We start from the raw sequence: 12,294 nt of genomic DNA, 5'->3' as shown, positions 1-12,294 counted from the left end.
ATTTGGGAAAATAAAAGCCCGGGCTATTATTTGGAGTTTAACAGTATATCTCATATATACGCAATGCACAGTGATATAACGCAGTGCAGAGCTACATGAGTGACCTTAAACTCCATGACACCGGTCCCCACTTGACACAGACTAGTCCTGGGACTCTCCCGAACACACATGACGGCCGTGCTGACCTGTCTCGGTTGCGTTGGCTGATCTCCGTGCTCTGTATTTCTGACAGGTGATGAGAGATTCCAGCTTTCTCTGGCTCCTGTGAATTGCAGAGATGACAGCTGGGGACACCTCGCCCCCCGTTGAAGGTAGAGAACAAAGTTAACATACCTCCCCTGCCCACCGCAGGTGGTCATATTATTCAGCAGATCATTACCACGGCAACAGGTCTGCAATTGCTGAATGGGTCTCCAACATCCCTGGGTCAGGCCCTTGCAGGGGAAGAGGCAGCTGACATCTTTTAGATCACCTGACCACTGAGAGTGTTTAGCTTACAAATGGGTTACCAACCTTCACAAAAGCCTCCACAAACCGCGAATACACTCAATAAGTTTATTTATGCTATCGTACAATCTGCATTTATAACAAATAATAATAATAATAAAAAAAGATCAGGAAGGGTACAGTATTCCGATGGAGAGAACAGAAGTGGCTGATGGCGCCGCCCTCCAGGGCGTCTGTGGTCCAATCAGAGCTCCAGTGATGGAAAAGGGGGAGGAGGGACAGGGCGTGAGGCGGGGCCTGATGTGAGGAGTGTGTGTAGATTCAAGTGTTTGTATGAGTGTGTTTGCAACTGTATGTATGCTTCTCATGTCATGTCATTGTGTGTGTGTGTGTTGTGTTTGTATGTGTGTATACTGTTGGACTGACAGAAAGCTAAACTGATGGCTGAAGGAATGAGATGGGGGGATAAATGAGAGACAGACTGGATAAGAGAGAAAGAAAGAGAGAGCGAAGAGAGAGAGAGAGAGAGAGAGAGGGATGCAGGGAGACAGACAGACAGGGAGAGAGAGGGAGGGAGGGAGAGAGAGGGAGGGATGCAGGGAGACAGACAGATAGACAGGGAGAGAGAGAGGAAGGATGGGGGGCGGGTAGCAGCTGATGTAGGAAGAGCATCAGAGATAGAGGTAGGCAGAGAGAGAAAAAAACAAGAGGCAGAGAGAGGAAGGAGAAAGAGAGGCAGAGAGAGGAAAACTGAGAGGTAGAGAGAAAGTGCCAGACAGACAGAGAGATTGACAGACAGATGTGATTGATAGGGACAAGAGAGTGTGTGTATGTGTGGGAGTATGTGTTTATGTCTGTGTATATAATTGTGTGTGTGTATAAGTATGTGTGTGTATGTATGTAAGTGTGTCTAAGTGTGTGTGTGTGTGTCTGTCTAAGTGTGTGTGTATGTCTAAGTGTGTGTGTGTGTATGTCTAAGTGTGTGTGTGTGTGTGTTTAGTTGGTGTAGATCTGTCCCTCAGGCGGCTGCGGTAGCTTCATGTTCTCTTTGCACATCATGAGTCTCCGCAGCTCCTGCAGCACCACTCGGATGCTGTACGAGTTCTGCCACTTGGCCAACGCCGACACTGCACGCGTGTCCACCACACACACACACACACACACACACACACACACACACAGATTAACAATCTACTCTCCACAAACAATTACTAAATCACCTATAAGCATCTCTTTGGTAGAGGCATATCTCTCTCTCTGTCTAGTAGGGGGCGTCACACGTGTGTGTGCGTGCGTGTGCGTGTGCGCCTGTGTGTGTGCGTTTGCTCTGATTCTGAGGGGTCAGTAGTGTCTGTGCATATGTGTGTGTGTGTGTGTGTGTGTGTGTGTGTGCGTGCGTGCGCGCTCTCTCTCTTTCTGAGGGGTCAGTAGTGTCTGTGCGTGTGTGTGTGCGCGCCTGTGCGTGTGTGTGTGTGTGTGCGCTCTCTCTTCCTGAGGGGTCAGTAGAGAGTTAGTGGGTTTGTAGGTTACAGTGAAGGGAGCCGGGCAGTTAAGCTTTAATGGAGCAGAAAGGTAATCGATTAACAGACACTAGAGGAGCAACACAGACTTCCTCACCCCACTCTCTCTTTCACACACACACACACACACACACACACATGGGATGGTATATGGTGTTAAGGCCCAGATTTGTCTTGCTACCATGAGGTAGGTACCAGGTGAGTGTGTGTGTGTGTGTGTGAGTGAGTGAGTGTGTGTGTGCCAGTGCAGGTAGCAAGAGAGTGAGGAGTAATGTGTGTGTGTGTGTTAGGGCTGTTGGAACAAATTTCGGAAGTCAAATATAAATTGAATATTTAAAAAAATCAATACTAATCGAATTTAGGAATTACTATGTGGAATGTGGTTTTTTTAATGTGTTGGCTAAATTTAGCAAATATGTAAAAATGAAATGCTTTTGTCACATCTGATGCACAAACTAAAAATGGCAGAACGCAATGCTTCCACGGAGATCACCACTTCTGACCATTTAAGCTATGTGTGGAACATTTTTTGATTTCCATAGGAAAACAGAAAAATAACAAGTAGTCTAACGATGTCTGCAGAATATGTAGGCTAAGGCCCAAATAAAAGATCACTGGACAAGCTACTGTAGGTAGCTAAACAGAAGGAGGGTGAGAAACCGCAGCTAAGGCAGGCAAAAATGAGCCTTGAGAAAATCGGGTTTTTGCCTCCCTCCTCTATGTCCGGTGCTATTGTCACTCACACACACACAGAGAGAGAGAGAGAGAGAGAGAGAGAGAGAGAGAGAGAGAGAGAGAGAGAGAGAGAGAGAGAGAGAGAGAGAGAGAGAGAGAGAGAGAGAGAGAGAGAGAGAGAGAGAGAGAGAGAGAGAGAGAGAGAGAGAGAGAGAGAGAGAGAGAGAGAGAGAGAGAGAGTGCGCGCGCATGTGCGTGTCGCTGCAGGTAGCAGCAGAGCATGCAGTAAGGTGTGTGTACAAAAATTTCATACACGACCCCCCACCCACACACACTCTACAGCTGACTGGACACCAAGCTCCTGCTACTGTCCTGAGCTCATCTGATTGGTCAGTCGAGGGTTGTGTGTGTTTATCGGGCCTTGTGACTGGACACTCACCACACCGTTTGAGTTGTGCACGCCGTTCAGGTTGATCTTGGTGACGAAACGAACGAAGGGGGGTGTCTCGGGGTAGCGCGGGCCGCACTCCACCCTTAAACTGTACATGCGATTCTCATAGATAGTCTGAAAACACAGAGAGAAGGATGAGTAGACAGAATCAAACTGACAAACAAAATGGTGGACTAGAAGCAACCGCTCACAAGGGCCGCCTCCAGTATGAGCTTGGATTAGATTAGAGACCTGGAATGCTGCTAACACTGCAACCTGCTGTTATCTTAATAATAATGTTTCTCTAAAATAATGTAATCTTCATGATACTGTTTCTCTAAAACAATGTAATCTTCATGATACCGTTTCTCTAAAATAATGTAATCTTCATGATACTGTTTCTATAAAATAATGTAATCTTCATAATGTCCCGGTCTTCATGTAGCGGAAGGTGTGTGTTGCTTATTTTTTCACTAGCGGTTCGACACACACCACCATAAAACCAGTCTGTCAGCTCAGATGGGATAATGTCACAGTCACATACCTGTTCTTACACACACACACAGACTTTTCAGCTCAGATGCAATGTCACACAGTCACACAGACACCTAACGAACACACACGAACACACACACACCCCCACACTCACAATAAACTCACAGAGCTAAAATCCAATATGTGTCTAGAGAGAGTGTGTGCATGTGTGTGTGTGTGTGTGTGTGTGAGTGTGTAGTATGGATGTGCATGTGCTGGCTTGTGTGTCCATGAGTCATTTGTAAGTGCTGACAGCACTCCCTGTTGTCTGTTGTCAGGGAGATAGGTAGTGAGTGTACACCAAAGGAAGACCAGAGCAGAGGCTAAAAGGTCACCATGAAAACAGGCCACACCAAAAACGCAAACACCATCTGGGGACTCTTTTCTTCTCATCTCCCCTTACTGGAATCATTTATCTATTACTCTTCCTTCTAGCAAAAGTTTTGGGATCTTCAAAGTAATAAGTAAAGTCAAAGTAATTAATTCTTACAGCGTTTGTTTGTACATGTTTATGGTTACTGTTTCTATTCTGTTATCTGTTTATTTAGTCTATTACCAATATTGGCATTTTATTATTATTATTATTATTTAGGTGATATGTTAATTGTAATAAATGTGTTGTAGTAGACTTGTATGTTTCCTGCTCTAGACGCTAGAGGGGACTTAACACAATGTAACAAGTAGTGTGTTAGCTGTTCAAGAGGGGTGTGTGTGTGTGTGTGTTAGCTGTTCAAGAGGGGTGTGTGTGTGTGTGTGTGTTTTGCTGTTCTAGACAGTAGAATATGTCAGCTGTTTTATGTGTGTGAGTAGGTGTATTAGATGTTCTTGTGTATGACCAGTGTGTTTGTATGTGTCAGGACAAGTGCTCACCCGTGGGGGTCGTATGATCATGCCTCTCCACCTGGTGTGTGTGTGTGTGTGTGTGTGTGTGTGTGTTTGTCTGTCTGTCCATGTGTGTGTGTGCTCACCCCTGGGGGTCCTATGACTGATCTGGTCTGATCATGCTTCTCCAACTGGTGTGTGTGTGATGTTCTAGACTCTAGTGTATGTGTGCGTGTGACAGTATGCATGCGTGCATGCGTGTGTGTGTGTGTGTGTGTGTGTGTGTGTGTGTTCACCCCTGGGGGTCCTATGACTGATCTGGTCTGATCATGCTTCTCCACCTGGTGTGTGTGTGATGTTCTAGACTCTAGTGTGTGTGTGTGCGCGTGTGACAGTATGCATGCATGCGCGCGTGAGTGTGTGTGTGTGTGTTCACCCCTGGGGGTCCTATGACTGATCTGGTCTGATCATGCTTCTCCACCTGGTGTGTGTGTGATGTTCTAGAATCTAATGTGTGTGCGTGTGACAGTATGTGTGTGTGCTCACCCGTGGGGGTCATATAATCATGCCTCTCCACTTGGTGAGGGTGAGGGTGCATGTGTGTGCATGTGTGTGCATGTGTGTGCATGTGTGTGCATGTGTGTGCGCATGTGCTCACCCGTGGGGGTCCTATAATCATGCCTCTCCACCTGGTGAGGGTCATGTCCTCGTCATCCTCCAGGCCCCAGCTGACCGTTCCATCTCCAACGCCTTTCTGACCCTCCTCCAGCTCTTCCAGAAGCCGGAAGTTACGAGGAACTTTCACGCCTGTGGAACACGCACACACAGACAAGTAAACATAAACACACACACGGATAAACATGCACATCATGCTACAAGGTTACACCCACACATTTTTAACAACTGGCTCGGTTTTTCAAATGGCTTGTACCAGCAGCATCTATCCTAAATAGATAACAGAAACAGCACAAAGTACAAGCACCATCTATCCTATAGAGAGCACCAAATAAGAGCACCATCTATCCTACAGAGAGCACTATCAATAAGAGCACCATCTATCCTACAGAGAGCACCAAGCATCACCTTCGCCGATCAGCAGCTTAAGGACAGAAAAGGGATGTTTTTCCTGCCACAGGGGGCCCATGCACTTGTGGTTAGTGATAGGCTTTGCCATCCCCTCATTAGGCCTTTACTCTGGGACGCAAATCACAAGATTCTCGCTGATGACCGGTGGACACACAATCATTTTGAGACTTGGGTGTACCCACACTGGGCATGGTTCACTTGTACCGTGCCGGAGTACGGTTCTCTCCCGTTCATGGTGCACACACACTGCATACTCTCAAACTGTACCCAGGCACGGTTGAGCTGCTGTGCTGTAGAATGTTGGCATAGGCACGATCAATCATTAAGCCCAACCGTACCGTGCCCGAGTCCACCTCCTCAAGCAGACCCGGGCACAGATAAGGTACCGCGCTCGGGTACGGTACGGAGCAATCACACTGGTCAAACGATCTCCGGTACAGTGCGGATGGCATAGTGTGAGTACGCCCTAAGAAACCTCAGACACAAATAGCTTAGGAAAAACTAGCCAAAAACAGTAGCCCTGGGACCAGGCAGCAATGATCAATTCAGAATTTGTCATACAGTTATATCAGTGTACAACTAGTAGTGAAATGTACGTGTACGATGTAGTAGTAAAAATGTCCAATGTGGCTAGCCTGAGCCAGACTATGAAACTGAACAGAAACCTCTTTGTGGAGAAAGTAGACCAGAAACCTCTATAAGTAGAAAGCTGACCAGAGCCTAGCACTGACAAAAAACAGCAGAGTGACAGAAAGCAGATACAATCTAGTACAGCAAAAACCAGACAAGCAAGGGAACTGGAGAGGAACTAGTAGTCATCAAGGCCCCGCCTAGGAACCCATTCAAACGGAGAAAACTCCCGACTGCACCCAAACCGGTTCAGGAGCAGTTTATTAGATCAGGACCGAACTAAAGAGCCCAGTTTCCCACACCAGAGATCCTAAAGATCAGAACCACAGGCTCTGTGAAAGTCCGGTCCGTAGTAAGTTAATGCGCTGGGATCTCTCCTGGATGCACCTGACAGTCAAGGACACAAATCCCCCCCTCCCCCATGTTCGCTCATCTGCCGTGTTACCTAGTTTCATAACAGCACGACGACAAATACATCAGCAGTAATTGATATTTAAGTTGATAAAAGTCACAAGAACTGTTCATTAGAAACCTATCAACGTACTGCAACACCATCAAGAGTAACGTTATAATGTTGGTAGCAGCTAGCATGTAACGCGTTTGGCATCCCTTTCCTCACACGCACTGCTTCTGTTTAGCATTAACATGTACTGTAGGAGTGTGTAAAGAGGCTTCGAACCCACGTTTATGTTTGTCAGGGCAAAAACAAAATGGCATAATTCTTGCAGATACTGCTAACGTTAAGCCAAAACAAGGAGACAAGATGTTGCTAGCAAGCTGAAATGCTGCTAGCCATCTAGCTTAGCTAGCTAAGTTACTTGACAGATGGCATGAATCTCACAGCTAACGTTAGCTAGGTTTTGTCGTTGCGTCAACTTAAACAGAATCCACGTACATCATCATAGAACTGCGTTCAACAGAACTCGTACAAAGACACACTGCTCGAAAAGAGAAAACTAAGTAAAAGGTTCATGCGGAGGCATAGCCGTCTGTACAATGCATGACATGCCAGAGGACTGGATGGCTAGCATAACAACAAAGCGCGATGAGTGACGCGGCAGTTGGTGGCTAGGTGTTGGGTATTTGAAGGGGCACCGAGTTATTGGCAAGCGTAACATAACGTTATAGTCAGGACATTTTGGCTAACTGTTGAACGAACCTTGCAGAAAACCCAAACACGATTCATGACCCAACTGGGCATGAACATATAACACGATAATGATGTCACCTAGCAAGCTAGCAAACAAAGGCATGGATACAGTACCAAATTGCGTTAGAAGGCAGCAGCTCACTAGCTAGCCCGCCTTGCAAACTAACCTAGCTGGCTAAGTGCTAGCCTTAGCTAGCGTTAAACTCAATCGGTATTCTTGATGACTACCATATTAAGTGGTATCCCTCTGGAGGGTGATCACACACAGTCTGTATGTTAAAGGTATAACCTTCCTAAATAATAACACGTACGTGAATCAGATTCAACCACGCAACACTGAAAAAGATTATGCTCATGTTGAGAAATTCATTTACCTGATCCGGCGGAGACCGCCATCTTGTCGCTGTGCAGTGGGTGCGCGCACGCTACCACACAGGTCCGGGTGCAGCGCACATCACATTAACCCAAAAATATTAAATACTCATCAATCATTTGACGCCAGTGTCCAGGGTGGGATGGTCACTATTTATGATATATTTAAAATACGTATTTATAATACTAAATAGTATTTGGCTATTCGCACTTGATTTTTTGGGGAAATGGCTTTGCATTTTGTATCAAAACTTCATTTTTTATATTTTACAAATATTTGTGCATTTTAGAGATGTCAATGTGATGATGTAATATCAGCGCAAACTAATTAGCTTCTGATTGGTGCTGAATTAGGTTTCACTGTCTATGGGTGGGACTTGTGTCTTTGGAACAGTATTCCCTTATCACGCATCTATTTTTTGAAAGAGAGAGATTTCAGTCTTCCTATTCTCTGCCAGTAGTTGCTTTCCTTTGCTGGATTGATAACAGGCTTAATCAATGACAAAATGGCATACTTAGAAAAAAAAAGTTGGTGGCGCTAAAAGCCATCAAGCTGAACAGAATCCTGCAATGTAGGCCATAGGGCACACACACAAACATTCACACTCCCTCTCACACACACACACTCGGCCTCAGTTACTTGCTCAACCACTGTCCCTCTCAAGTTTGCCTTAACCTATGAACTGTTTTGGAACATTAGGTCTATACAAAGCCTTATTGGAGTTTTAAGCTAAATGTTTGCCTGTAAACATATTTGATCTCTACTCACATTCTGTGGTTCTCATTCTCATTGTGGTACAGTGGTTAGAGTTGGGTTTGTACGACTTCATACATTTTCAAACATTGTCCTCTTAATCAACTGAGCAATGCATTGATGAGAGCCAGTAGATGGAAGTGATGTCATGCCATTGAAAAGTATTTTAAGAATTTTCAAAATACAAAAATACAGTATTTTACTTTAATACATAGTGTGGTGGCCATAGTAGGCCTATTTTGTAGTTTATTTTAATACAGTTAAAAGGAAGGTATTTGGTATTTTATTTTAAAATACATTTTAACATATTTTTGCCCATCCCTGCCGGTAATATACAACATCAAATGAAAATCATACTTGTCCTCAAAGACTTGTCCCTCTCAGCTTGCCGTACCATACATTTAACATACATTTAACTCAAAGACGTATGTCCCTCTCAGCATACCGAATAACATTTAACATACATTTAACTCATCTTTAATTAATTTCTTTGTTTACAAATGAACAGATTACAAATCAATAACACTCAAAAAGCAACAGATAGTCATAGTTATTTATTTAGTTTATTTATAAATATATGTACAACAGTACTCCCAAATGGGAGACAACAGAAAGGCATCAAGGCATGGTTATTGATATTTCAGTATAACATAGTTAAAAAAGCATGTTTTCTTTCCTTCAGCAAACCCCTTCCGAAATATGGGGAAAATCACAGGCTGTGGCAACAATGAACCACTCCACAATTATCTACCACAAGGCTGCCGCTGCAGAAAACCAGCAACTTCAACAGTTAGAGGCATTATCCTTATCTGCGATAACATTAAAATAACTTCTTATTTCATTAGAATATCAATCTGGAGAGTAGTAATATACAACTCTACATGAAAATGGGGGATGAAGCTAATTAGCTAATTAGCAAAAGACGTTGCTTGCTGCCCCCTTTGGCCTATAGTGTATATATGTGTGTATATATAGAAGTGTGTGGTAGAACCGGCCTGATCTGGTCCGAAAGGTTCCGTCTGTCATTTCTGGACCAGAGCCCTGTCGGGTCAGGGCACGCGCCGATCCAGAGAATCAGACGGCATCATGGGTAGGCTAGAGCCAGCTCCACCCAAATCTCCCCACACGACCGCCCCCATCCTTACAGACAGACAATCAACAAAATATCAAGATACACAGTAAAATACCTCAAAAACAGCAGCCCAAAGGCAGACTAATATAGGCAGAGTATTCCCGTCACCCAACACAATGTTAAGAAAAGCTGACCACTGTCCAGGAACTAACACACACTTACAGGCACGGTTTAGCTCACGGCTATCTGCCCGGTTTCCCCCTACACTGCAGAGTAATCTTGACACAACCTAGAGAGAAGCCCACTGAGCGGCACATGATTCTATGCTGATATTAAAAAAATAAATGGCTGTCACGTACACACACTTTGTTTGGCCTGATCCATTAACACAAGAGCACCATTTCTACTGTTTTACTTGACTAGGAGCACCCAAGTGACCCTTACACACAGGTCCTTCACCACACTCATCACCATAGAAATCACCAGACTCCCACTCGCCCCCACCATAGATATCACCAGCCCCTCCCCCACCCAACCATAGAAATCACCAGACTCCCACCCCCCCCCCCACCATAGAAATCACCTGGCTAAAACTCCCTTAAACCCCAAAGCACTAGGAGACACACTTCACCATAATGACATCATTGGCACACACCATGTGGTGGCTCGAATTGACCCCTCGTTTGTACAGATAAGATGAAATGACCCTTTATTATTGACCTTTATACAGAAAAGATAAAAATTGACCCTTTATTACTGACCTTTATACAGAAAATATGGATTGACCCTTCATTATTGCCCTTCACACAAAAAAGTAGCATTGACTCCTCATCACTGACTTTTCTATAGATCATATGGATAAGTCCCAGCTCTGGGCGGGACCTGGTCCAGTAAATCCTCGGCCAGAGAACAGCTAGGCAGCTTACTGGTAACACGATTCCTCACTGGCATTATTTCTACTGACCTTTGACCTTTTAAAATAGGGAATCATCTCAAAATGACATGGTTGGACAGGATGTTTTTATGTTGAAAAGGCGAACGCACACTGACTCATGGAACTTTGGGAGGTGCTGGTCACAGGATAGGTGACATGACACACTACTCTGGGTGCTCAGACACCACAGCGGTTTAATAAGAGACAGCGTTTCGGTCGCTATGGTTTCGGCCAGTGGCCGAAATTAAACCACTGTGGCATCTGGGCAGCTAGAGTGTGCGGTCATCCTCTGTCTTTCATATTGACAGGATTTTTGTAACCAAACCTTATCCGTTTGGGGCCCCCGGTTTTAAAAACCTTGTGATAGATACTGCAGTGGCCCAATTTAGTCTATGTTGTCGTTTTGGCCTGATTTGCAGTGAGCACGCGTGTGCTGGGCCTCTCCTGGGGAAGAGGCCTGTCCAGCGGGAGAGTTGGGCACTGCAGGGCCGAGCTGAGCTACAGTAAGGCTACTCAGCAGTGGACATTCATTTATAGCACTTCGGACAGGAGCGTGCACGCACACACGCACACACTGGGTGACTATGGAAGGGATTGTGCTCTGATATGGCAGATGCCTGCCAAAGTCATTGTTTTTGCCACATCTTTAACTACACAGAACCAGTCTGTCACTTCCTGTAAACCAGCTGCGAACCAACTCCTCTCTCAGGCCCCTCCCTGCTCCAGGGCCACCTCACCAGGACTACAAACCCCACAGATCACCAGGACTACAAACCCTACAGATCACCAGGACTACAAACCCCACAGATCACCAGGACTACAGACCCCACAGATCACTCTAAAGACGGCTGAATTCTATTCTCAAGCATTTCCACATACAGGTAGAAAAGTGGACAGGGGATGGGGGGGTGGTGTGGGTGGGTGGATATGTAGCGAGATAGTTCCTATGGAAACCGTGTGCAAATTCATGATGGCCTGACTTGGTTGTGGCTTTAGATCAGAGTCTGGCTTGCCAACGGGGGCTCACTGACAGGCCTGTCGGCCATCTTAAACGTTAGTGCGTGGAGCCTCTGCAGCTGCCTGAAGATCGCACGTAAGAATGCTCCACTGCGTTCTGTAAAGTCACTCTGTCCCTTACACGAGAGCCTTAAGCAAAGCAGAATTATATACAAAAACATATCTTACTGCCAGACATGCACTGCTCTTACACACTCCAAATTAAGACATAACATGGTATCTAATATCAGACTGCATAGGTCTGTGCTGGATTAGTTTCTAACAAGTTGTATGTAATACATCTCTAGTCAATATGCTTGAAAGTAAAATGAACAGATAAGACTAACAAATTGGCTGTTATTCCGGGAGGAAGCTGTGGTAACCTGGCAACCCTGGTCTTCGTCACTTCACGCAATTTGCATTGTATTATCTTTACTACAGCACCGAGAAAGAAGCACTTTTTTGGAATGACCGCTAACAAGGACACCTGAACATGGGAATGACTGTTGCAAAGGACTACATAGATGGGAAGAAACGTTTTGAGGTGTGGAATTTGGCATGATAGCTGGAATGGTGTGTGTGCGTGTGTGTGTATGTGCATGTGTGTGCATGTGTGTGTGTGTGTGAGTGAGAGAGAGAGAGAGAGAGTTTTCTGCCTGTCAGCATAAGGCAGAGCCCTGGTTTGAAACACAAAAGTAGCGTTCTGAACTCTAGAAAGTCCTAGAAAGCAAAGGCATTGTGAAGGGCACACTGACCAACATAAGAGAACGGTTCCACTGCACTGAGCCAGGAGAGCCACCGACTCTGGACTAGATGCAGGCCTAAATCAGGTCTAAATCAGGTCTAAACCAGGCCCGGCTGGTTTCAGGGTC

General features: G+C 45.3%; 1 protein-coding gene across 2 annotated transcripts; it reads right to left on the bottom strand.

Annotated features, from left to right (window-relative positions):
* Positions 1–541: 541 nt before the first annotated feature.
* Positions 542–7,774, bottom strand: LOC125293175 (ubiquitin-conjugating enzyme E2 variant 1). 2 transcript variants are annotated; one of them, XM_048240902.1, is made up of 4 exons: positions 7,669–7,774; positions 5,087–5,235; positions 3,092–3,207; positions 542–1,599 (listed from the first exon to the last, which is right to left on the bottom strand). In XM_048240902.1, exons 1-4 carry the CDS (start codon positions 7,688–7,690, stop codon positions 1,503–1,505), a joined length of 384 nt encoding a protein of 127 aa, XP_048096859.1. In that variant the 5' UTR covers positions 7,691–7,774; the 3' UTR covers positions 542–1,502. The 2 variants fall into 2 exon arrangements, with proteins under 2 accessions (XP_048096859.1, XP_048096858.1); XM_048240901.1 differs by having other exon boundaries at positions 542–1,590; positions 3,082–3,207; positions 7,669–7,772.
* Between the last annotated feature and the right edge of the window lie 4,520 nt (positions 7,775–12,294).

Source organism: Alosa alosa, chromosome 4 (assembly GCF_017589495.1).
Source record: "Alosa alosa isolate M-15738 ecotype Scorff River chromosome 4, AALO_Geno_1.1, whole genome shotgun sequence".
Classification (NCBI taxonomy): Eukaryota; Metazoa; Chordata; class Actinopteri; order Clupeiformes; family Clupeidae; genus Alosa; species Alosa alosa.
The sequence above is the reverse complement of the archived record's forward strand: the minus strand, read 5'-3'. Positions and strand labels throughout refer to the sequence as shown.

What these genes read in the sequence shown, in the direction of transcription:
- LOC125293175 (XM_048240901.1), bottom strand. Translation starts at nt 7,690, where the DNA reads ATGGCGGTCTCCGCCGGATCAG. An exon ending in TGATTATAGGACCCCCACGG is followed by an intron (nt 3,208 to 5,086) that starts GTGAGCACATGC and finishes CTGTGTTTTCAG; the next exon opens with ACTATCTATGAGAATCGCAT. An exon ending in TGCACAACTCAAACGGTGTG is followed by an intron (nt 1,591 to 3,081) that starts GTGAGTGTCCAG and finishes TGTGTGTGTGTG; the next exon opens with GTGGACACGCGTGCAGTGTC.